This window comes from Oncorhynchus tshawytscha, linkage group LG34, assembly GCF_018296145.1.
Source record: "Oncorhynchus tshawytscha isolate Ot180627B linkage group LG34, Otsh_v2.0, whole genome shotgun sequence".
NCBI lineage: Eukaryota > Metazoa > Chordata > Actinopteri > Salmoniformes > Salmonidae > Oncorhynchus > Oncorhynchus tshawytscha.
The window spans coordinates 13,646,010-13,672,933 of record NC_056462.1 but is presented as its reverse complement, the minus strand read 5'-3'; the positions used below and the strand labels follow the sequence as shown (position 1 = coordinate 13,672,933).

Sequence of the window (26,924 nt, the reverse complement as noted above, 5' to 3'; positions counted from 1 at the left end):
TCAACTTCTGAGAAATAAGCCATACATTGTTTAAAATAATCTGATTTGTCCCTGATCACTTTCCAACCCGTTTTGTAATTCTCCATTTAAGAAAACACCTTCCTACAATGCCACATTCAGGAAGTATCAATTTATTTGGTGAGAAAACAATGGTGCAAAGCTAAATAAAATTTCTACCCACCCTGTTTGGACAATTACCTAAATGTTCATGTTTGAGAGAAGTTAATCCTATTCACCAATACACTACCGCAATGTTGCTCACTCAGGTCTATGGCTAATTTACGATCCACATTTCAACCCTGTGAGGATTATACACCTAAAACAAAAACACTGTTTAAGCTTTACCAATGTTTTTCTTAATGTCAAACCTTGACACTTTCCTCAAAGTTATGAATGACCCTGTTAAGGAGAATAGACTTCATGGAAGTCTAAAAAAAACATTCATGAGCATTTGAGCACAATTAGCCACCAGAAAAGGCTTTTAGGGGGCTACATACATGCAGTATTGTAAGAACCACAATTCATAGTTTGAGGAAATATTGTACTACAACAGCTCTATTTAATGTGCAATGGTGTGGTCAACATGTTAAATACTGCATATCTGGATTAGAACAAAGCCGGTAAGGGTTTTGTGGCAGGAACTTCATATGAATGCATGTTACAGCCAGCCATTCTCAGATGCATCGTCATACAAAGTTATTACATTATTTGGATAGTCTGTAGTCCATCTGTAGATGCTCTATCAGTAACTTTTCAACTAGCCCTAACCCTTACTGTAACCTTCGCAAGCAGTTGCTTATCAGCAGATAGTCCATCTGTATGTGGTCATACTATCCAAATAAAGTGATCATTTCACATTTATAAATACTATTAAAAAAACACCCAATAGCTTTCTGTGGGAGATTGACCGGACAATGTAGTTCTAAGCTTCAAAGTAGAGTACTGCAGTCCAGTGGGGCAAAACGGCACTTTGGAATAGTCATCTTTCAGGTTCATATTTCCATAGTTCAAAAGACATTACTCGTGATGAAACCACAGACACAAAGTAGTTCCCCAGTGTCTTTGTTAATGGTAGATTACTCATGCCAGCACTTGGATATAATTTTTAGGCACCAATGCTCGCTTCCCCCTCAACTCTCCCAGGAACCACTCATTGTCAATGGACTCCACGTTGGTGATGATATCCCCCGCCTATAGCAAGAGAAAGGAAAGTTATACTGTAGGCCTAGTACCTGTAGTGTGTGTATGTATATACACTGCTCAAAAAAGTCAAGGGAACACTTAAACAACACAATGTAACTCCAAGTCAATCAAACTGTCCACTTAGGAAGCAACACTGATTGACAATAAATTTCACATGCTGTTGTGCAAATGGAATAGACAACAGGTGGAAATTATAGGCAATTAGCAAGACACCCCCAATAAAGGAGTGGTTCTGCAGGTGGTGACCAGAGACCACTTCTCAGTTCCTATGCTTCCTGGCTGATGTTTTGGTCACTTTAGAATGCTGGCGGTGCTTTCACTCTAGTGGTAGCATGAGACAGAGTCTTGCAGGCTTGCTGTGTCTGTCAGCGTAGTGTCCAGAGCATGGAGGCGCTACCATGAGACAGGCCAGTACATCAGGAGACGTGGAGGAATAGTCGTAGGCCGTAGGAGGGCAACAACCCAGCAGCAGGACCGCTACCTCTGCCTTTGTGCAAGGAGGAGCAGGAGGAGCACTGCCAGAACCCTGCAAAATGACCTCCAGCAGGCCACAAATGTGCATGTGTCTGCTCAAACGGTCAGAAACAGACTCCATGAGGGTGGTATGAGGGCCCGACGTCCACAGGTGGGGGTTGTGCTTACAACCCAACACCGTGCAGGACGTTTGGCATTTGCCAGAGAACACCAAGATTGGCAAATTTGCCACTGGCGCCCTGTGCTCTTCACACTGAGCACATGTGACAGTCTGGAGACGCCGTGGAGAACGTTCTGCTGCCTGCAACATCCTCCAGCATGACCGGTTTGGCGGTGGGTCAGTCATGGTGTGGGGTGGCATTTCTTTGGGGGGCCGCACAGCCCTCCATGTGCTCGCCAGAGGTAGCCTGACTGCCATTAGGTACCGAGATGAGATCCTCAGACCCCTTGTGAGACCATATGCTGGTGCGGTTGGCCCTGGGTTCCTCCTAATGCAAGACAATGCTAGACCTCATGTGGCTGGAGTGTGTCAGCAGTTCCTGCAAGAGGAAGGCATTGATGCTATGGACTGGCCCGCCCGTTCCCCAGACCTGAATCCAATTGAGCACATCTGGGACATCATGTCTCGCTCCATCCACCAACGCCACGTTGCACCACAGACTGTCCAGGAGTTGGTGGATGCTTTAGTCCAGGTCTGGGAGGAGAACCCTCAGGAGACCATCCGCCACCTCATCAGGAGCATGCCCAGGCGTTGTAGAGAGGTCATACAGGCACGTGGAGGCCACACACACTACTGAGCCTCATTTTGACTTGTTTAAAGGACATTACATCAAAGCTGGATCAGCCTGTAGTGTGGCTTTCCATTTAATTTTGAGTGTGACTCCAAATCCAGACCTCCATGGGTTGATACATTTGATTTCCATTGATAATTTGTGTGATTTTGTTGTCAGCACATTCAACTATGTACAGAAAAAAGTATTTAATAAGAATATTTAATTAATTCAGATCTAGGATGTGTTATTTTAGTGATCCCTTTATTTTTTTGAGCAGTATATATATATATATATATATATATATATATATATATATATATATATATATATATATATATATATATATATATATATATATATATATATATATATATATATATATACACACACGACTGTTGACTGTAATAAACAGAATGTTAACTCTTTTGTGGTAATTAACTATTGAATGTAGACAGAAATACCTTCAGTGAGAGCTCCTCATCACATTCAGCTGTGAAGTCGAACAGCGCTTTCCCTCTGCTTCCTTCTCCATTAGTCACACTCTGCTGTCTGTCCAACACTGGAGAGTTGCCTGGACAGAGACAAAGGGAATCATCAGTACCTTAAATGTCCTATGTTGCCCTATGAGTAGTCCAGGAATATCTGTCAGAGGCGGCTGGTGGGAGGAGCTTTGAGGATGGGCTCATTTTAAAGATTAATGGAACGGTATCAAACATACAGAAACCATATGTTTGACTCCGTTCCATTAATTCCAATCCAGTATTTACAATGAGCCCATCCTCATATAGCTCCTCCCACCTGCCTCTGGTATATAGGCCTATTCAAACTGGGTTTTACATTGAATGTATCAGTAGTTGTTTTTTGTCATGTGTCAATCACCCCGGCAAAGTTATTTGAATTAAATTTAAAAAATTTAAAACTCCTAGATTTATATATCAAGCAGATAAATTCACCTCCTACCATAAGATGGCGCCATAAGAATGCCCTATTATTACCTGAGCTGGTCTCTACGAAGGCTGTGGGGAAGAATCCTTCTCTACCGTTAAGCCTTCCAGAGCACCACTCGGAGTCTACATGCTGTGTGACCAGGATACGGTCTCCCTGTTGGAAGGACAGTTCCTCTTCTGCCTGGCCTACAAAGTCATACAGAGCCACAGCCCACTCCACTCCTGACGAACCAGACTATAGACAGGGATATACATGTTAGTGGACACTCTCATACTCACGGTCTCATACACAAGTACAATCATTAATCATTGGATATACACACAGAGGTCATTAGGCTACCCCAGACTACAGCTAAGGCCAAACACTGACACATGTACACCTGTATCGTGACGTTAGTTTTTGTTATGTTGTAAAGACTGGTAACGGTACCACATGAACCATACCTGTATGGCTTTGGCAGCCTCTTGGGTCTTGGTTGAAGAAACCATGCCTGAGAAATGCAGTAGCGATATTCAGATAGAAAGCATATTGTGTTGACAGTTGCTGAACATAAAACTGAATGGGGAATGAGTGTGTGGGCGTACACTAGTACACTGCTAGAGCCAGTGAGAAGTACATGCAGCACACAGAGTGAGCTGTAGCGTATTAATAACAAGGCCTTCGTACAGGGGCTTACACAGAGCTCCTGACTTAAACATGTTGCACAGATTCCATACATTCCGCAGAGGGAAGTGTCAGCCTACACATTACGAGAGAGATGGAGTAGTTCTAGAGAAACCTTTTGTACTGGTGGATAAACTGCAATAGGGGTACAGGATGTGACGATACAGCTAAAATCCCCTGTGCCAAGAATAAATATTTCACTGTGTTTGTGGCCTGGCCTCCTTTGACTTTACACTATGACCTCAGATACAGCATGCTGGAACGACATGAACTTCCGTGGGAAAATTCCTATGTCTCCAATTCTCTGATTATGTTTACAATGTCAAGATAGGGACACACATCTCAAGCCGAGGTTCCTTAATGATTTAAAGGCCCCGTCTGTGATATGTCATTTAATATACAGTATATTCCATTTCAAGCTAAGAAGTGGTCCTTGAATTAAAAGTCCTACCAGGTAGTGCCATCTTGGTGGGGAATGATTGTTGTGGTTGTGGCGGAGGAGGAAGATCTTCTATGATATCCACAAAGTTGATGGGGAAGATTCCAGTGTGGGCCCCTATCTGTCCCCTCGCCCACTCCTCTTCCATGTACTCCTTTAGCTGAATCACGTCTCCCTCAGAAAAGGTTAGCTCGTCACTCTGCTCACCCTCGAAGTCGAACCGCGCCACACACCTTGGTCCACTGACTGTTGCAGGGGGGGGTCTTGCCTTCTTTGTGTTGGTCGGTGTTGGTGCATTTGACTGAATAGAGAAAAAAATCATAATCAAAACATATTGAAAGCATTAAATAGCTGGACTCATTTGTATACATCCTATACAGTGGGGGGGAAAGTATTTAGTCAGCCACCAATTGTGCAAGTTCTCCCACTTAAAAAGATGAGAGAGGCCTGTAATTTTCATGATAGGTACACTTCAACTATGACAGACAAAATGAGAAAAGAAATCCAGAAAATCACATTGTAGGATTTTTTATGAATTTATTTTCAAAATATGGTGGAAAATAAGTATTTGGTCACCTACATACAAGCAAGATTTCTGGCTCTCACAGACCTGTAACTTCTTCTTTAAGAGGCTCCTCTGTCCTCCACTCGTTACCTGTATTAATGGCACCTTTTTGAACTTGTTATCAGTATAAAAGACACCTGTCCACAACCTCAAACAGTCACACTCCAAACTCCACTATGGCCAAGTCCAAAGAGCTGTCAAAGGACACCAGAAACAAAATTGTAGACCTGCACCAGGCTGGGAAGACTGAATCTGCAATAGGTAAGCAGCTTGGTTTGAAGAAATCAACTGTGGGAGCAATTATTAGGAAATGGAAGACATACAAGACCACTGATAATCTCCCTTGATCTGGGGCTCCACGCAAGATCCCCGTGGGGTCAAAATGATCACAAGAACGGTGAGCAAAAATCCCAGAACCACACGGGGGGACCTAGTGAATGACCTGCAGAGAGCTGGGACCAAAGTAACAAAGCCTACCATCAGTAACACACTACGCCGCCAGGGACTCAAATTAATTGAGCAGTCCCCCTGCTTAAGCCAGTACATGTCCAGGCCCGTCTGAAGTTTGCTAGAGAGCATTTGGATGATCCAGAAGAAGATTGTGAGAATGTCATATGGTCAGATGAAACTAAAATATAACTTTTTGGTAAAAACTCAACTCGTCGTGTTTGGAGGACAAAGAATGCTGAGTTGCATCCAAAGAACACAATACCTACTGTGAAGAATGGGGGTGGAAACATCATGCTTTGCGGCTGTTTTTCTGCAAAGGAACCAGGACGACTGATCCGTGTAAAGGAAAGAATGAATGGGGCCATGTATCGTGAGATTTTGAGTGAAAACCTCCTTCCATCAGCAAGGGCATTGAGGAGTAGGCTTGGTCCAGGAGTAGGCTTAATCTGAATCTTGGAAACCAGCCCTATCTCTATAGCTGAAACATTGACTGAAGTCTTACCATAACTTTGACATAGCTGACAGGGAAGAAGCCAGAGGAGCCTCTACAGGAGCCGCGGTACCACTCACTGTCCACCTGCTCCACATTGGTCACCACATCCCCCTCCCTCAGACCCAGCTCCCCTGGACCCTCTGGATAGGATACAACACATGTCATTCAAATCCCACTGCTGACACAAACTGACAACACAAACTCTAGCATGAACTCTACTTTGTGGATATCAATTGCTGAGGGAAAAACAACTAAGCAATAAATATATGCCAGACATATTGCAAATTATTTGAGGTGATTCAAATCTGTAAACACTTTTTTCTTCTAGATTCTAGATTCTAAAAGTTACTTGGCGTGGACATGTTTGGGGGAACTCAAAACAGCTGTAAAAGCATGCCAACCATATTGGAATTTATTTGACATGATTAAAATCTAATAAATTACTTAAAATATTGTAAGGTGTACAGTCCAATAGCCAATGTGTTTGTTAGGAGACTTGTTAGGTTGTGTGTTGTGGTGGTCAGTGTGCCAGAGTAGGTACTGTTCTGTACCTGGGGTGAAGTCATGGAGGACCTGCACCTGCAGACCACTGCTGCCTCTACGAGGCCCAACTGTGCTGACGCCCTGTAAGAAGAGAAAACACATCCAGGTATATGTGAAATTTACAGAAACACTTACAAAAGAGGGATTTAGAGAACAAACTAAACTCCAAAAAAATACTCCACGTTCACAAGGAAAGTTCCTATGTGGCTACAAAGAAATAAAAACCAATTGGTGTAGATATACTAAACATTGGCTACCTCCTATTTAGTTTGACTAGCCTAACAAAATAGGGGGTGGCCAAACTAAATAGGGGGTAGCCAAACAAAATAGGGGGTAGGCAAACAAAATAGGGGGTAGCCAAACAAAATAGGGGGTAGCCAAACAAAATAGGGGGTAGCCAAGTTGCCTGGAAAGTAAGAGGGCAGACATGTTTTGATTGACAGCTCATTGTAAATGGTTGAAGACGTTACTTGTGACAGAGCTGGTTTAGTTGGGGCACTGGAGAGAGGAGTGATGACTTTCACGTGAGACTTCTGGACTCGGCCCCGGATGTCTCCCACTTGACATTCAAAGGTCTTGTGGTCGAGCTGCTCAATCAGCAGCAGCAACTCATTTTTCTGTGGGAGAAAATCAAGAAGCATTTGATATTGATTTCTACTAAATTCTATTTTCCTTACAGAAAAAATGTATTACAAAACAGTAAGGTGAAATAAGTAAATCCATAAAACTAGTGATCAAATCAGGTTTAAATACAGTAGTCAGTAACATTTTCTCATATCATGTTCTTGTTGTTGCTAGAAGCAAAACCTCCAACACATGCAGACAGTGATTTACCTGGAATGAGAGTTCCCCTGTGTCTCTCCCACTGTAGTCAAACTCTGCTATCCCGTGGGGAAGTCCAAGCTAGACAAACACACATGACAAAGAAAACATTCAGAAAACATACACAGACTTACTATGTGACACTTGCCACAACTACAGTACACAACAGTTCCACTGAAATCCACCATGGATCTGCCTTGGGGGCAGAGCAGACTACCTCGGGGGCAGCGTAGGGGCAGAGCAGGCTACCTCGGGGGCAGCAGGGGCAGAGCAGGGTTGGAACTCTAAGCTCTCACCGTGTATTGGTTGTAGAGACGGTGGCCAGGGTTGGGCCTGGGGGGAAGCACAGGTCCCTTATTCTTGGGCTTCTGAGCCTGGGGCTGCTTGGGTGATGAAGCTGCTGATGAAGCTGGTGCTCTACGGGTAGAGAGGGATTGACGTGGACCATTTATCCGGGGCGGGGGTGGCCTTCCTGGGCCTACTTTTGCTGGAGGTGGGCGAGGAGGGAGGACCTTAGCCCCACCAGGCCTGGAAGAGATCAACAGCAGTATGAAGTTAATTAAAGCCATGTGTCTAGGACTGTATCTAATATGTTTTCAATGGATCTTTACCCCTCTTTATCCCCTAAAATGACCCACGATGTGATGTTACTGACCGAGGAGGGAGGCCCGGTATGGGCTCAGAATCAAAGGACTCCTACAGTTCAAATCAACAGAAAAAAGGTTGTTACTATTATGTTCAAGGAAGCAACGTGGCAGTCTAGAAACAGATGTGAATTGATGACAACCAGGGTACTTCTCTAATCTCTCCCAGATCACATTTAACACCACATGGGATTGAATGACCTCCCCTGAACAAAACAGACTTACTACGCCTACTACCATCACAGGGCTCAGCAACTAGGGCAACCATAGCAACCGAGTTAATGACTGCTCAATGTGCCCTTCCTTAGCCACTGCTAACAGCTAGCTTTACAGTACTAGTCAGTCATTGTTCACACTACACTGGCCCCTTTGTGTGGTCTGCGGTTGAGAACCAACCGCAGGTGGAAGTGAATGTTGGCGGTGGCCAGGTAAAAGCCTGGTTTGTCAGGCTAGTTTAGCACTGCTTCTGACAGGGCTGGTTTTCAAGCCAACATGAATGAACTGACACTAGATAATCGTGAGTGACGCTGAAGAAAAATACAAAGTAGCACCTTGACTTCCATTTTTATGTCCTTTTAGCTAAACCTTCTTGCTGCACAAAAGCCCAGTTATGTCATAGCCAAGCCGGGCCGGGAGCTATTGACTGGCTCTGGCTTCCCCAGAGAGAGTGCAGTATCACGGTGGTGTGGAGGAAGAACTATGTCAGTAATCTCTTGTACTTCCTGTTTTCTAGTAGCAGAAGAGAAGCTAGGTAGCCTACTGTGGATCAATAGTGCTTCTGTTGGAGAAGTATATGGGGAAGGAAGGTGGTAGCACTTACCTGGAAGGGGAAGCGGGTTGAGATGCTTTGTTTACGGGTCACGGGGGGTGGCAGTGACCCTACAGGCTTCTGTGCAGGGAGAGGAGGAGGGTTGTCCAAAGTCCCATCGAACACTGAGAGAGAAAACAGTCAACGTTTTAGACTGGACACACTGTACTGTACAAACCATACAGTCAACTCTTAATTCATGCAAAGGTTTGGAATCATTGTATTTTTTGCACTAATTCAATGGCTTGGTGTTGCCATGAATGAACGCTCTGAGATGGAACATGCACATACTCAAACTACGTGTCGAAGTAAATAAAGTATTGAAATTCGGATTAACTGACTCACTTATCAGGAGTCGACTGTACACACTCACTAAGACACCAAAGCACAGACACGCACATTCAAACATCCACACCTACAGTTTGTTTGAGAAAATGGCTCGCCAGCAAAAGGAAATCAACAGCATCTAATCCATCATTTGGTTATGTCAAAATGTTTTATTTTGGGTAGACCCAGATGGAGATCAGAGGACCTTTATATAAGGTCATACATATGTGGATATGGAGCCACATAACTCACGACTCAGAGAGTAGAGCAGGAGGACTAGACTCACGGTTTCCTTTACTGGGCACTCTAATGGTGGTGGGTCTTCTGGTTACAGTCTGTCTGCTGAAGGAGCTGCCACCGCCCACATCACTGCGCACAGGGTTCACTGGGATATAGTCTGGAGAGAGATAGAGACGGCCAGTGTTGACTCCTCAATTTTTGTCAACATATAGGTCCTGCATTAGGACTATATGACAAATTCTAAGCAATGTTTACACCCTTAATGCCAATCTGGACCCTCTCTTTCTAAAATTATCCGCCGCAATTGTTTCAACCCCTATTACTAGCCTGTTCAACCCCTCTTTGGTATCGTCTGAGATCCCTAAAGATTGGAAAGCTGCCGAGGTCATCCCCCTCTTCGAAGGAGGAGACACTCCAGACCCAAACTGTTATAGACCAATATCCATCCTGCCCCGCCTTTCTAAGGTCTTCGAAAGCCAAGTGAAAAAACAGGTCACCGACCATTTAGAATCCCACCGTATCTTCTCCGCTATGCAATCTGGTTTCCGAGCTGGTCATGGGTGCACCTCAGCCACGCTCAAGGTGCTAAACAATATCATAACTGCCATCGATAAAAGACAGTACTGTGCAGCCGTCTTCATCGACCTGGCCAAGGCTTTCGACTCTGTCAATCACCGCATTCTTATCTGCAGACTTAATAGCCTTGGTTTCTCAAATGACTGCCTCGCCTGGTTCACCAACTACTTCTCAGATAGAGTTCAGTGTGTCAAATCAGAGGGCCTGTAGTCCGGACCTCTGGCAGTCTCTATGGGGGTGCCACAGGGTTCAATTCTCAGGCAGACTCTTTTCTCTGTATATATCGATGATGTCGCTCTTGCTGCTGGTGATTCTCTGATCCACCTCTACGCAGACGACACCATTCTGTATACTTCTGGCCCTTCTTTGGACACTGTTAACAAACCTCCAGAAGAGCTTCAATGCCATACAACCCCCCTTCTGTGGCCTCCAACTGCTATTAAATGCTAGTAAAACTAAATGCATGCTTTTCAACCGATCACTGCCCACACTCGCCCACCCGACTAGATTCACTACTCTGGACGGTTCTGACTTAGAATATGTGGACAACTAAAAATACCTAGGTGTCTGGTTAGACTGTAAACTCTCCTTCCAAACTCACATTAAGCATCTCCAATCCAAAATTAAATCTAGAATCGACTTCCTATTTCGCAACAAAGCCTCCTTCACTCACGCTGCTAAACATACCCTCGTAAAACTGACTATCACACCGACTCTTGACTTCGGCGATGTCATTTACAAAATAGCCTCCAACACTCTACTCAGCAAATTAGATGTAGTCAATCACAGTGCCATCCGTTTTGTCACCAAAGCCCCATATGCCACCCACCACTGCGACCTGTATGCTTTCGTTGGCTGGCCCTCGCTTCATATTCGTCGCCAAACCCACTGGCTCCAGGTCATCTATAAATCTTTGCTAGGTAAAGTCCCGCCTTATCTAAGCTCACTTGTCACCATAGCAACACCCACCCGTAGCACGCGCTCCAGCAGGTATATTTCACTGGTCATCCCCATAACCAATTCCTACTTTGGCTGCCTTTCCTTCCAGTTCTCAACTGCCAATGACTGGAACAAATGGCAAAAAAAAAATCACTGAAGCTGGAGACTTATATCTCCCTCAGTAACTTTAAGCATCAGCTGTCAGAGCAGCTTACCGATCACTAAACCTGTACACAGCCAATCTGTAAATAGCACACCCAACAACCTCATCCCCATATTGTTATTTATTTTTGCTCTTTGCACCCCAGTATCTCTACTTGCACATCATCATCTGCACATCTATCACTCCAGTGTTAATGCTAAATTGTAATTATTTTGCCACTATGGCTTATTTATTGCCTTACCTCCCTAACCTTACTACTTTGCACACACTGTACATAGATTTTTCTATTGTGTTATTGACTGTACGTTTGTTTATTCTATGTGTAACTCTGTGTTGTTGTTTTTGTCGCACTGCTTCGCTTTATCTTGGCCAGGTCGCAGTTGTAAATGAGAACTTGTTCTCAACTGGTCTACCTGGTTAAATAAAGGTGAAATAAAATTAAAAAACAAACAAAAATAAATACATTTAAATTAATTTAAAAAACTGCAGGCTAGGGACGTTTTTTGAAATGTAGTGTCGATAAAGAGGTTATAAATGAGCTGATATGTATTTTAACTATACTTAGAACACTTATACTACTAAGTTAACCAGTTAAGTCAGTGGTGAAATGCATGCTGCTGTACTTACTCGTGGGGTTGTCCATGTATTCATTCACTGCCTCTGTGGTGGTGATGGAGGCTGAGTTGTGGTTGTTGAGGTTGAGGCCCAGCGGCTCCTTGCGAGGCTTCTCTGGAGAGATAGGAGGTACCAACCTGGGTTCATCCTCCTCTTGGGGGAAGAGGTTCTTGGCTCTGGCCGCTATGGAGAGCCGCGACCGGGAAAGGATGGCTGTCTTGGCAGGGGGTGGAGCCTCTGGTTCCGGTTCTTTTGGTTCTGGGACTATACTGGGTTTTCTGTGGAGCATGGGTCTGGGTGCTGGGGTTGGGATGGAAGGAATAAAGGGAGTGGAGAAAATGGAGATTGCCCCCTGGTAGTTATTGCCATTACTGGGCTTCTTGATTGAGGGCTTGGGGGCAAGGGCTGGGGCTGGTTTGGCTGAAATCACAGGGGGTTTGAGGTGCACGTTCCTGGGTAGAGGCTCTGGTTGTTTGAACTCTGGTTCCCCATCGCCCTCCTGGCTCTCAAAGGCCTGGATCCGGGCCCGGATGTTACGTTGGCTGTGAAGGGCGGCCATGTCACCGTCCTCGTCACCTTCCTCGCTTTGGTCGCTCCCGTCAGTTGGCGTCTGATTGTCACTAGCGTCACTAGTGTTCTGGTCACATTGGTCCTCGGGACAAAACACATCTAATAGTTCCTGTAGGTACTTCCCCGAGGGAGGAGCCTCGACTGCTGTGTCATCTACAGAGCTGGAACCACTGTCACTGAGCCTGACCAGAGTCTGAACTTTGACCTCCTCTGTGATTGTCTGTTTGCAGGATTTGGAACGAGGAAGCGGGATGGGACGTTCAGTGGCTACTGGGACTGATGAGGAGGGGACTGTAGGTTCTAAGAACGTAGTGATAGTGCTGGGTTCGGAAGGTATTATTGGCCCATCCCATTGTACAGAAACAGATGGAGAGAGAGACCGGGTGTTTGGGATTGCACAGCTGGCATCTGTTGGGCTGGGTTGGGCTGCGGCTGACTTGGGGTCAGTTTGGTTCTTAGTGTTAGTGGCTGTGGCATCTACTTGGATAAGACCAGAATCAGATACAGCTATTGCAGTGGTAGAGTCACTTTGCAAAGGCTTGGGTAAGTATGGCCTTGGTGGCTTTTTTGGCTTTATTTTCACTGAGAAGCAAGAGATTATAAACAATACATTTAGACTATACTCACACCACTTAGATGTATAAAAAAAAACAAATAAAAACTTTGACTAAAAAGTGACGTTACATTGTTTTAGTCGTGGTAATACAAGGATATGATATTTGCCAACTATAGAGTTTTCGTGACGTTGTCAGCTAACCCATCTGTAATCATCATTCTCATTCTCACAAGCCTCACCTGTAGACTGTCTCTTCTCTATTGGCTGTGAGGATGCAGTGCATTCTGGGCCAGCGGCGGTGTCGTCCTCCACAGGGTCGGTCTGCGTGGCAATGGTCGTGGATCTCCGGCGGGTGGCGGTCAGCGTGACAACGGTCTCCTGGGTCTTCTCCTTGATCACCTGGTCATAGGATGGTGGTGGCTAAGACACGAGAGAGAAGGTTCACACACACACACACACACACACACGTTGACCAAGCAAATGTGTAGCGGTGTGATTATTATAACTTGTATTCTACATGCAAGCTTGCTACCGTCCTACATTGATGTCCTATAGTACTACAACATGCAGAACCTGCCGTGCTTGTTTCACTGCCAAATTATGTTTGCTTGGAAAGTAGTTGATCTGAAACATTACACTGAAAACTGTGAAAGACACAGGAACATGGTAAGGTTAAAATGGCAAAAGTTCAAATCCATGCAGAACACACCCAAACTGTGAACAGTCCAAGTATTAGAGGCTGATGTTAGTTAAATAAACAGTACCTGGGTATCTGATTGGATGCTCCCTCCCCAGATGGGCTGCGAGGGAGGCAAGGCTGCCGTAAATCCCCCAGAAGCCCCTGGAAACCAGCCGTTGGCAGCGAGCGGCTCGGCTGACAGGATGGTGATCTCTGGACGTCTGAAAGACAAACAAGTCCATTACGCACAATACAGAAGACTGCCTCAACCAAATGTGACATGCAACAGACTGTTGACACTTGTCGTATGTTGACAGAAAGCCTTATGTAGCCATCAATTGTCATAAATCATTATATAGCTTTTTGAACACCATATGTGGCCATAATTTTGTTTTTGTTTATATGCCATTTTATAGACCATATTACTTTCTTTAATGGTTATTCACCAGTTGAGCCGAGGACTGTAAGTCAACATAAATAATCAGTATGTTTCAAATGAAAAAGATGTATTGCACTGTAGAGCACAAGTTTTTTGCCACGGTGCACTTTACCTTGAAGCATTTGGGGTTTGATTTTTGGAATAATGAGAGTAGAACTGTATTCAATCAGAGAGCTACAGACAGACCATGAAGTATTATGAACTTCCTCTGTTTACTTTACCTTCTGTCTCTGGTTTGTTCACTTTGGGTGCTGGTTCTCGCTGTGGGAGAAAATTATAGGAAATTAATCTCTTTCAATCTGATATGTAATGAATTGAAAGAGACATAAAAAAAACACCTGGGGGATTCAATCATGTACAATAGCTATATACCAGAGGAGGCTGGTGGGAGGAGCTCTAGGAGGATGGGCTCATTGGAATGGAATATATGGAGCAGAGTCAAACACATCAATGTATGGAAACCACGTTTGACTCCGTTCCATTCTAGCCATTACAATGAGCCCATCCTCCTATAGTTCCTCCCACCAGCCTCCTCTGCTATAGACAGACTTTAATCATGCTAGGTACAATATAAAAGTATGAGAATATACCAAATAATGGACAAACTCAACAATGAGAAACTCACTTCGCTTGATGGCAGCTCGTATTGAGGACAGAGGTCCTTGGCTGGAAGAGAGAAGAGTTACCAATGAGGAGAGGAGAGTTTGACTGGACAATAAGATTTCTTACATTTATACAACCTGAGAAAGCAAAGTATAATGCTGGCAACAGTCAAACTCCACCGATTACACTGGACAGACAGTGCTAATTATCCACAAGCCAACCAGCCACCTTTATAGGCTTGAACCAGGACAGAGGAATTCTCAACAAAAATAAATGACAAACTCAGCAAATAATCCTGACATTTGAAAACATTTAATTGTCATCCATAGGTATCCTAGACTTCATATACGATAAAGTAAAAGAGATAATATATACCCCTTTACCTCTAAAAGACCTGAATAAGTGCAGAGTGTAACACCAAAGGAGGATAACAACAGCGTTGATAGTTGCATCAAACCTCTTTAGCTGCAGTGGTCCTCTCTGCACTGCAGTTGCCACTGGGATGGCCACATCCTCTATCTCACTCTATCATCAACTCCAATCCACACAGCACAGCTACCGCTGCATACTGCAACCAAAAGAAGAGCCTACCTCCGGTACATGCGCCTGTTATACGCCAGTAATCAGAGTGAGAATGAGACAAGTACTAGAGACGGTGGCACAAGAAAGAGGACAATCATTAAAAAGCAAGCCCTTTGAAGAGTTCAACCCCGCTTGCAACTTTCCACAATCCCTCTCCAGAAAACCCTTAAAAACGCAGCAGGACGCAGATCCAATCCACTGAATATCCTTCGGCATCGCCCATCTGGTACTGTAACAATGACTCAGAAATACCCCCAGTCGAACCTCTCCTCCTCCAGCCACCACATACATCTACCAAGCCCAGTGTGGCGTCCAAAAGTGCACTTCTGCAATATAACCACCCCTCTTGCTGATCTGTATTCCCAGGTCTGATCTGACTTCCTGACTAGTGTAGTGTTGGAGCTGACACCGCACCCCTCCCAGGCTGTGCAAGAATATGTTCCCAGAAGGGCCAACTACGCAGTCTCAACGGAACAGGGTCTTGTGAACAGGATCCAGACCAGACCCCCATAGGCCCAGCACCTTCAACACATCCTGCTCATTAACTGAACTGGAGATGTGATGTAAACCATCTGGAGAGGAAGACAGCAACACGCCCCCTGCACTACGTGGATAATTAGGACTATTAGCTAAGACCATAAACAAATAGAACAATAGAGGTTAAACGTCCAATAGTTGATCAACAATCAACAACAAAAAAAGGTTTCTATTGGAACACGTTGACGTTTGCTGTACTTTAACAGGAGGCTGGTGGGAGGAGCTATAGGAGGACGGACTCATTGTAATGGCTGGAATGGAATAAATTGACGTATCAAACACATCAAACATCTGGAAACTGTTTCACTCCATTCCAGCAGATACAATGAGCCCTTCCTCCTATAGTTCATCCCACCAGCCTCCTTCTGTGTCAATACCCTGGATTGGAAGACATTGAAAAGGTGCTGAGTTTTAATGAGTTATCGAGGTAGGGTATACCATGTTGTGAAAGAAAGGTTACAGGGTTGGAGTCAGTTTACTGAACTGAAATGGAATTGACCCTAACCCTGGACGGTAACCAACTTGGCTCTAGGGGCGTCAACAACTGAGTCAGTGTGGCTTGGTCCCCCATTCAAAAAGCTCTGACCTTCGGACACAGTGGACACAGTGTCCGACCGTCTGTCAAAGAGGATGGATCAGCGCATTGTTTGCTACCCTGCACCATTCACAACTCTCCCTCAGCAGAGCTGCCTGTTAAAGAGACAGTGTTCTGGCTACTGCAGTCCTGCCAGAGCCGTGGAGCAACAGAGGTGGCTAGGTAGAGCTGGAACAACCCAGTGTTTATACTGGACCGTGCAACATTATCACAGTATTAACACGTTTCCTTCTCTGTATTGAGCAAGACAGACACATTGAAAATGCCCAATATGTAATTCAATGATATGGATAATTTACCTGGAATGAAGAGCCTCAGACTTATTTCTCTCTGTTCGATCTGAAAAGAAAAGTAACCAGCGTTTTCATTTTAACGGTCACATTTGAAAGATCAATTTCTAGCTAAGAAAATACCCGCATTTTGTACACAAACAAAGCAAGCTGCAGGTACAACGACACAGGACAAGTGAACAAAATAACTATGGGCTTTGCATACCTTCTTGCCGTTCAAAAACTTGAACAACTACATTCAGCTGGCTCAACATTCTAGTCTGTTCTTGATCAACCAGTTACAAAGAATGACATTGACATGCAAATAGCAAAAGCATTTTAAAAAACAAAACAATTTCTAAACACAAATAATTGTTTTGTTAATGCTCTCATCTTTATTTCATCAAGCCAGACATTATCTCTGAACCATGATCTGTATAGCTACAATCTCAAAAGAAAATCAGATGTTATTGTGGGTGTAGTGAAATGCTTGTGTTCCAAGCTCCAACAGCACAGGAAATAAATAATACAGGTAATTCAAGTGTATTGTATGACTTTGAACCTGTGATCACTGATGGAGCCGACAGACATGGCAGCTCTGCTTCTAGCTCCTAAGCAATTTTGCAGTATTTTTTTGTTGTTGTTGTTATTGTTGTGTATTGTAATATCTAACAATACACAACAACAACAAAAAAATACTGCAAAATTGCTTAGGAGCTAGAAGCAGAGCTGCCATGTCTGTCGGCTCCATCAGTGATCACAGGTTCAAAGTCATACAATACACTTGAATTACCTGTATTATTTATTTCCTTCACTTTCAACCAGTGACCAGGTTTTCAGACACAAACAATAGATGAAGATCTGACTGAGTGCCACAACTGGAGCTCTCTGAGGAGGTGGACTGGCTAGTGGTCTACAGAGCACAGCAGCTAAGCAAACATTTACATTCATTTGACTATACTACAGTATATGAGTGTATGAGGCCTTGGCGCCATAAGAACTAAAATACATCAGAAAAGTAGGTCATATGAGGATATTAGGATCCCTTTGTGTTAAAAATCATGCATTAAGCCATCTTAATATTTTGATGCTCATTTTTGTTAGCATCCTGCTAAGAACCTGACGCCATCGCCTCATTCTCTTACAAACAGTATAATACTGTTACAATGTCACACTTGCTATCTGCCATATGCCTCTGCCTCAAACTTATGTTACGGACTCTACTGAAAGCTACTCTGAGGAAAAATGTGCTATGTGGTTGTCCCACCTAGCTATCTTAAGATGAATGCACTAACTGTAAATCGCTCTGGAAAGGAGTGTCTGCTAAATGACTACAATGTAAATGTAACATTTTTACCTCACTATGAAACAAAAAAGGTAAAAGGAAGTAACAGTTTGTTAGTGAATCAAATCCTCAGAGACATTTTCACACATTTCTTTGCACTTTGGTCTGTGAGAGATTGTTTACCTGCCTCAGTTACAGTGACAAAGACAGAATGGGGAGAGGTTTTCCAAGAGGAAATCGTTTGACATTTACATACCGGTAGATACAATGCCATACACACACTGGTCAAAGGCAAGTGCAATGGAACAACGAATAGGATTCAATATCTAGTGGATTTTCAATATTCAACATGTGCTTCATTTACAAGTTACCGAGCTGTCAGTTGGAATACAGAGCAATCCCAGCTGAAAGTACTGTCGATAACCTACTGTGAATTGTACTGACAACATAATCTCACAGCGAAACATAGCAACAAGAGAGGCTCCTACCTGTTAACGTTTTAAACACACTTCACAAATGTCCCCCAAAATGGTGTGTATTATTTCCTTCAAGTCCCTCCCTACTTTTCCATGCTATGTGTTGCTGTGTAAAGAAACAAACTCCATGACCACGAACGACAACAGAGAAAGGGAGGGGTCTCTCTCTCTCCATACTGGCTGGTGTGTTGACTTGGCCAATGTGATCAAATGGAATGTGGCCATTCAGGAAGTACCACTCTACTGTCACTCTTCTGCTCTACTGATGGAACACTACAAAACAAATGACCCTCTGCTCTAATTTTAAAAAAGGCACAGTTCACACAAAATACAAATATGCCAGGCTTTCTTCTGGCGTTGCTTGTTACCAACTGAACTAGGTCATTGAGTGCATATTTATGTTATTATAAGGGTTGTTCTGGGTTTGTTCCAGCCCAACACCTGTGTTTATCTAACAGAATCAAATCAACATGTCTTCCTGTGTCAGAGAGAGCACAATACTGTGTGTCTTTCTGTCCGTCTTCCCTATTGGCAGGGTGTTAATGGTGGGCACACCCATTCTGACGCCACATCTCTGTTGGCCAGATCCTTGTATTTCCCTATTGTAGCACCACTCCCTGCTCTGGAAACATGCATACCTCTATTATTTGGTCATCGGTCTACGTTAGTGTTAGGAAGTAGGCTACATATTAAAAACCTTGGCATACTGTGGGACTATGCTTTGCTGGATTAGAAGGTGGAGTCAACTGTTACTCTATTCCAATCCATCATAGATAATACATCCGGACACAGTGCCACATCATTTTAGTAATTTAACAGACGTTCTTATCCAAAGCGACTTTGGATACTTTTTCGTACTGGTCCGCCCGTGGGAGTCGAACCCACAACCCTGGTGTTGCAAGCGCCATTCTCTACCAACTGAGCCATAACATATCCTCTTTTCTAGAAGTCACTCAACAGGTTGTGCGACCATTATGAAACACACTTTCACTTTTATTTTAGATAAGATATAGCTGTAGAAACCAGGCAGAAAAGCACTCCATCCATAGAAGTACTTTCATTAGATACTCATTATTGCTGGCTTAGTGAAGAGGCTCAACCCTCTTTCTCTGAGTGGTGGGAGAGAGACATTTGCCAGGTCATGGACTCCTCCTTCAGAGGGCTTTTAATAGTAAATATCCCATGACAGGTTATGGACAATTACACAATAAACGAATAAATAAAAATATAGGATTAATAGCCTATTGAATATGAAATAAATATAATTTTTAACACCAAATAGAAGCAACAAAACAAGAGATGATGCAAAACAACTAACTCACTAAAGAGAAAAGAAACAGAGATATGGTTTTAAAGCTGATTTGCTTGCTAAAAGACCAGCTATAATAATAACCATTGAAGGGAACCCATACAGAAACACCACAAAACAACTCACTATGACACATGTTAACATCACTCAGAACTGGGGCAGCCCTCTGTAAAGAACAAGTGGTAAGAGGGAGTGTAGAAAAAAAGCCTCTTAATATGCAAGCTACTCCCAGGACTTCAAACCAACCAGAGAGGTCAGAAGTAAGGTTACATCCCATGGAGGGTGGGGCTAGGCTATGAAGGCACAGCAGTGTGGAGACAAGGAGCTAGTTCCCATCCCTAGTCAGTTCATAAAGAAGCATCTTCCTCTATATCCTGACCCCGGTAACATGGCATGTTCAGGAACGTGATCTCTCATATTCTGGGTTTATTTATACAGAGCAGGAATCTCTGCTTCTTCCCAGAACCCCATAAGACTTCCAGGGGTTTTCATATCCTTGGATCCTACTTCCCACACAGGCAGAACAGACACTGATGTCCTCATAGGGTAGAATCAAAGTCTTCCCTATACTTTCTCAAAGGGAGTGTTTCAAATGATTTAGGGTGGGCTGGGGGTTAATGGCTGGGTAAGTGGGTTGATGGGTGAACGCAACAGCTGCACATTAACCGTGTCCAATCCAGAGCCATTGTGGGTCAGTTCTGAGAGATGTTCTGTAGGAAGTCAAACCCGTGGACCAGACTGGTCAGTTGGACTAGCCAGTAGAAATAAGGAACCAAGTCAATATTGTGTGTCAATTACTGAACATCTTTTTATTTTGTTAATCAATGATAAACTATCGGGCAGAAATACATTTGTTTAAATTGTATTAATTTAGCAGACGCTCTCATGCAGAGTGAAATACAGTAGTGTGTATACACTTTCATACTTGTTTTGCACACAACCCCCCATGTGAAGCACTATGAAGACAGGTCAGTTGGACTAGCCAGTAGAAGTATATTGTGTCAATTATTGAACATCAATTTATCATTATTATCGTTAATCACTGATAAACTATCTGCCAGAAAGAGTGAAGCATTCTGGGTGACATTGAAACACCAGCTTTGGTGCACTGCACATCTATTTTCTCTGTTGAGGCTCTACAGTACATTAATATGTACATCTCATTTGCTACAAGGGAAACAGGCTCCACATTAATATTTGAGAGCCTTTTCATCACACAAAAGAAAAGAGTTATTTCACAGCTGTCATTGGGCTGCCTCCATGTGGAGTCAAATTGATAAGTAATGAATTTGGCGACGTCGAGTGGGGAAGCTAGTATTTTACAACGGGACAAAAATGGGACGAGTCAATTAAAATCTAATATGCCTTTTTGGAAATAGACAGTTTAATTGCCAAATACTAATGATGGTTGGATTTGTATTAAGTGATAAGCCTCAGCTAAGGGAGACACGATTCTTCAAAGGAAGACAAAATATGAATTTCTCCTTCTCCATACTCCTACCGCCACCCGAGGGTGAGAGAGACAGAGAGAGAGATGATGGGGTCTAAGTTATATATATATATATATATATACATACATACATACATACATACACACACACACACACACACACACACACACACTCTGCTTGGAATAATAAACAGTCAAAGTGGAACAGATGTTATGTCCACGACTATAAAAGCATAACATTGTGAATATGGAGCGCTCTATCCTTGCATGAAAAACAGACAAGAGGAGACAGACATGATCATGTCACCTATGAATAACACAGTGTCAGGAGCTGATTCTTAACATGACTCATATCAAGACATGATTAGGTGATGTCAAAGAGGAGTCATCCATGGATGTTAGGGGGAGATGACAGTCTAACGGAGATCTTGCTCAATGCAAGGAGATTAAACTTTGGCCAATTGAAAATGCAGATGAAGAACAGTATGCACAAAGTAATCATCAATGATAACATATGGCATCATACGGTGGCATAGGAGGCATAGGAGATAATGTACATTACTCTTAAAAAGTGACAAGCATATACTGAAGCCTTAATAGGCTAATCTCAGCTTGTGACAAATAACTTCATATGATATAGCCTAGCTAGCCTACACACATGTGAAGTAGAGTTGGCAGTTGGCACCATTATCAAGTTACAAGACAACAGTTCATGTTCGCCTGTTCCATCACTCTCTACACAGTCAACCCACCTGCCCATAGGATCAAATCGAATGTATTTCTATAGCCCTTCTTACATCAGCTGATATCTCAAAGTGCTGTACAGAAACCCAGCCTAAAACCCCAAACAGCAAGCAATACAGGTGTAGAAGCACGGTGGCTAGGAAAAAAACTCCCTAGAAAGGCCAAAACCTAGGAAGAAACCTAGAGAGGAACCAGGCAATGAGGGGTGGCCAGTCCTCTTCTGGTTTTGCCGGGTGGAGATTATAACAGAACACATGCCTGAGATCAGCCTGATCTCCCAATATAGACAGCTGCAGTTAACCCAGGCCTGAACTAACACACTGGGCATGGAGGCTTGTGTTGGGTGGGGTGTGTCTTTACTGGGATGTCAGGTGTTTGCTCAACAGGTGTTGCTGCTTAATTCTCCCCTAACTACACTAGGAAGGTCTAACCATTCTATGGGTCCAAACACATTGTTAGATTGGAAATTGCTCGGCATAGAACCATGTTTAGAACCAGAATTCAAAGGTGAGGGAAAGGTCAATATACCAACAGCCATTGAAATGTAAAATAGTAAACCAGACGCAATGACTAAAATCAAATCAAACTTTATTTGCCACATGCGGTACGGTAAAGTGTAGACTTTACCGTGAAATGCTTACTTACAAGCCCTTAACCAACAGTGCAGTTCAAGATAAGAAAATATTTACCAAGTAGACTAATAATAAAAAGTAATAAAAAGTAACACAATAAGAATAACATGGCTATATACAGGGGGCACCGGTACCAAGTCAGTGTGCAGGGTTGAGGTAATCTGTGGGGGGTCAATGCAAATTGTTTGGTGGTGATTTTTATGAATTGTTCAGCAGCCTAATGGCTTGGGGGAAGAGGCAGTTGAGGAGCCTTTTGGTCCTAGACTTGGCACTCCGGTACCTCTTGCCATGCGGTAGACAATTTTATGGGCTTTCCTCTGACACCGCCTATTATATAGGTCCTGGATAGCAGGAAGCTTGGCCCCAGTGATGTACTAAGCCGTTCGCACTACCCTCTGTAGCGCCTTACGGTCAGATGCTGAGCAGTTGCCATACCAGGCAGTGATGCAACCGGTCAGGATGCTCCCGATAGTGCAGCTGTAGAACCTTTTGAGGATCTGGGGACCCATGCCAAATCTTTTCAGTCTCTTGAGGGAGAAAAGGTTTTGTCGTGCCCTCTTCATGACTGTCTTGGTATGTTTGGACCATGATAGTTTGTTGGTGATGTGGACACCAAGGAACTTGAAACTCTCGACCCACTCCGCTACAGCCCCGTCGATGTTAATGGCAGCCCTCCTTTTCCTGTAGTCCACGATCAGCTCCTTTCTCTTGCTCACATTGAGGGAGAGGTTGTTGTCCTGGCACCACACTGCCAGTTCTCTGATGGTGTTGGAGTCGTGTTTGGCCACGTAGCCGTGGGTGAACAGGGAATACAGGAGGGGACTAAGTACACACCCCTGAGGGGCCCCAGTGTTAAGGATCAGCCTTGGCAGAAGTGTTTTTGCCAACTCTTACCAACTGGGGGCGGCCCATCAGGAAGTCCAGGATAAAGCCTACATACATGTATTCATTTACAACCCTTTCTCTTGATCTACATGAAGATTGTGTGGCATAAGAGATATGAATATGAACACATTTTAGAAGTGATTTCATCAGGAAATTAAACGACAAAAGCAAAAATATACAGAGCCAAAATTAACAAGCTCAACCTGTCTGTGTCACGCCCTGGTCTTAGTATTTTGTGTTTTCTTTATTTATTTGGTCAGGCCAGGGTGTGACATGGGTTTATTTTTTTGTGGTGTGTTTTGGGGTTTTTCGTAGGTTTTGGGATTGTGGCTTAGTGGGGTGTTCTAGCAAAGTCTATGGTTGCCTGAGGCGGTTTTCAATCAGAGGCAGGTGATTCTCGTTGTCTCTGATTGGGAACCATATTTAGGCAGCCATATTCTTTGAGTGTTTCGTGGGTGATTGATCCTGTCTCTGTGTTTGTTTTCACCAGATAGGCTGTTGTTTTTGTATTATCGTGTTTCTTCATCATTAAATATGTATCTAACTTACCACGCTGCATTTTGGTCCGACTCTCCTTCGACGGAAGACAACCGTAACAGTCTGCCAAGTGCCAGTGGTTTTCCAAATGCATTTCCAGCAACACAGTTCGCACCAAATGACACAGCTTGGCTGGCATGAGATGAGGAATATTTTAAGTGTCAGGAGATGTACAATTTGTTGTGTCATCCTTCCTTCCTGTCTGGCTGGCAGAGTTTCCCAGACCATTTCCTTGTGGTTGTAGCACTGTTTACTGACTGCTGTATCTGATACACGCAGGTAGTTGCTACCAGCTGCTGTATACAAGTATACTTTCACTGAATGACGTAGTGAGGGCATTGTGTCAACCATAGCAGCTAGATACTGTAATGGTACAGAACTAGGGTTTAGGCAGAAACTGATTTGTTGCTAGAAGGCATGAGAGAAGTGAGAGAGCAAGGATTTTCAAACTCAGGTTTGTGTATATATATATATTTTACATAGATACTTCTTGGATTTTTTTTATGTGAACAATGATTATTTTAGGAAAATTGCTAGCTGCAACAGAATACAATCGTTGATACCATTGTATGTCTCTGCATCAAGTATGAATGAAGTTTAAGGTAGTTGTACGAGCCAATGCTAACTAGTGTTAGTGCAATGACAGGAAGTCTACAAGAAGAGTTAGCATTCTAGCTGATCTTGTTGATTGGACTCTACCATCTGAAGTAGTATTTTTCAGATAGAAAAACAGTTTCAGTGTCAATTTAAACAATCAAAACCAGATAGAAAGCAGGCAGAAAATATATTTTACTATTTGCATTTTTTAATAATATCATATGAGAACTAACAATCAAATAAAAGCTAGACAGTGAGGGAGAATATAATATTTTAAAAAGTGGGCATTCAGGTTACATGCCCATTGATTTTGTTATAATGTTTGAGCAGAGAAACACACCATTAGCCATGGGAAAATGCATAGAATTGCATTTCAAAGCTGCAACAACAAAAAGATCTCAGCTCAAAGGAATGGAACAATTTGTAGAATTGCGTAACATTTGCTTCACAACAATAAGTTATATTAATTAAATTTTCAGCTAAATTGTATAATTTCCTACACACTTAACCATATGTTTCATGACGGAACACTGTTCCAAGTTGTCATGTTCATGGGTTAAAAAGGTAAAAGTCCACGTTTTGAAATTATAGTACCCCAAAGTGTCAAACACATGTAGCCTACTTCAGGAGACGCTGTATCAAAATTACAAGACGTTGACGATAGATTGTTGACAAGTGAACATACCTGTTGCTTGATTTCGGTTCCGTATATCCCTCAACTCCTCCTCCTCTTCTCTTCTGGCTTCAGCCATAGGAGACGAGAACACTGCGGCGCCTGGTAATTTCCAGCAAATTAGAACCGTGTCATTAAAAAAAGTATTGACTGAGGTGGTTAATTAAATGTGTGTTGTGAACAGTCTCGGCTGGTGAGTAAAATTGGGTCTTTACGAGTTGAGAAAACCCGAAGTAGGCCTACGCCGGTCACAGAGTATAACTTTCTACAACTGTGTTTGTGTTAATGTGATTTTGTAGAATATGAGGGGTAGTTAGGCTATAGTTCCCTACCTTGTCCGCACCGACAGTAGCCCGACCCGAATGTCAACAACAGGAATTTAATTGTCTGGCAAAAGTGGTATCACAAACGGAGATGGTGTCCCGGGAATTGAGAACAACTGAGTGTAGTGGAGTTGACAGACCGCGACAAAAGTTTCTCTCCTCACCAGAATGTCTGAGTAAAACCACTGCGACCCGAACACAAAGAATTGTAGCCAAACAGAATGAGTGGTCACAGTGTCCTCTTGTGCGTATTGGGGAAGCTGTTATCCATAAAACATTTTTTTAAACACCCAAAGCACCGCTATTTGCCCATCGATACCCAGACGGCCGCCCATAGTGATGATGCTAGTCATTCATTACATGTTACGGCTTGCAGAGACAGGCAGATGCTGTTTTTGTTTTTTTGTTGAAGCACATACAAATGAAAAGGCAGCCTACTTACTACTTTACATATTAGCCTACTAACTGGGTTGAGTTGTGTAAAAACAAATGTTGTAGTTATTCAAGCTAGACGTAATGATTAGATATACAAATGTATATTTTTCTCTTCGAGGTAATCTGATTTCCATACTGTACGAACTCTTCCTCCCACCCTGTTGCACCACCAGTGTGTGACTCGCACCTGACTCGGGTGAAGACAAGACAGTCTCCCACCTCGTCTCCTTGGGGCATGGTAGTTCCACAGGTATTATCTTGTTAGACAAAGAACAGTTAGCCAGTAAAGACCACTCGTTTACAGCAGAATGGTCTGACTCACCACAACCAGCCTCTGACCGTGTGTTTGACGATGATCGTTTGGTTTTGACATGGCTGCCTAAAGTCGACCTCCAGAGGACAAATCTTCATCACACCTTTGATCATGAGTAAAAACATAAAGGCTGACTTTTATATCTATTGTGAAGCATAGACAAAAAGCACAAACATTGAAGACTATCTCTATTACAGTATAGCCTACCATTGCATCTAGGAAATCAAATCGCTGAGGTAGTATTTTGAATCCCATTTTGGGTGTTGCACATCTATTAATTAATCCCCAAGTTTGATATCTGAGTATTGGCACACAGTCCAAGCACATTATATGTTCTCTACAGCATAGAGACAGAGAAATACCACTGAGACTGTCTGAAAGATTCATAGTCAACTGAGCAATTTCTCAGGAGATGTACTTCAAATTATAAGCACTAGATGTCCCCATCTACCTTGTTTATTTCTACTAGCCAGCACCTGGCACAGTTCAAATCAAATGTCACATGCTTTGTAAACAACAGGTGTAGTAGACTAACAGGAAAATGCCTACTACAGCCCTTCCCAACAAAGCAGAGAGAAAGAAAATAGAGAAATAATCAAACGTAATAATAAATAAACAATGAGTTTGTTGTTTACAAAGGTATCGGGTAACCATACAGTTCAGGATAACCAGTATTTTTATGTTAAAAAAAAGTAGAAATTATACGTGTGCATATACTTTTCACAATACACAATGTGCAAATAAACATAT

The 26,924-nt window shown here is 43.1% G+C and overlaps 1 protein-coding gene across 4 annotated transcripts; it reads right to left on the bottom strand.

Moving 5' to 3' along the window:
- Positions 1-115: 115 nt before the first annotated feature.
- LOC112262379 (SH3 domain-containing protein 19) lies at positions 116-26,259 on the bottom strand. Of its 4 annotated transcripts, none has more exons than XM_042311825.1 (21): positions 26,184-26,259; positions 25,116-25,205; positions 16,546-16,585; positions 14,555-14,595; positions 14,151-14,190; positions 13,576-13,711; positions 13,051-13,231; positions 11,698-12,837; positions 9,439-9,549; positions 8,838-8,950; positions 8,029-8,069; positions 7,670-7,901; positions 7,386-7,454; positions 7,022-7,168; positions 6,560-6,632; positions 6,018-6,148; positions 4,513-4,801; positions 3,842-3,888; positions 3,446-3,632; positions 2,912-3,021; positions 116-1,191 (listed from the first exon to the last, which is right to left on the bottom strand). In XM_042311825.1, the coding sequence occupies exons 2-21, from the start codon at positions 25,180-25,182 to the stop codon at positions 1,081-1,083; spliced, it is 3,306 nt and encodes a 1,101-aa protein (XP_042167759.1). In that variant the 5' UTR covers positions 25,183-25,205; positions 26,184-26,259; the 3' UTR covers positions 116-1,080. The 4 variants fall into 4 exon arrangements, with proteins under 4 accessions (XP_042167759.1, XP_042167758.1, XP_042167761.1 ...); XM_042311824.1 differs by lacking the exon at positions 26,184-26,259 and adding an exon at positions 25,436-25,761; XM_042311827.1 differs by lacking the exon at positions 26,184-26,259 and adding an exon at positions 25,436-25,761 and having other exon boundaries at positions 11,698-12,732.
- Between the last annotated feature and the right edge of the window lie 665 nt (positions 26,260-26,924).

Bases quoted from the DNA above. Each gene is read 5' to 3' on its own strand.
- LOC112262379 (XM_042311825.1), bottom strand. From the start codon at position 25,182: ATGGCTGAAGCCAGAAGAGAAGAGGAGGAGGAGTTGAGGGATATACGG. The intron at 14,596-16,545 runs GTAAATTATCCA...TCTCTCTTCCAG, and splicing joins TCTGAGGCTCTTCATTCCAG to CCAAGGACCTCTGTCCTCAA. The intron at 3,022-3,445 runs GTAATAATAGGG...GTCTCTGTCCAG, and splicing joins CTTCGTAGAGACCAGCTCAG to GCAACTCTCCAGTGTTGGAC.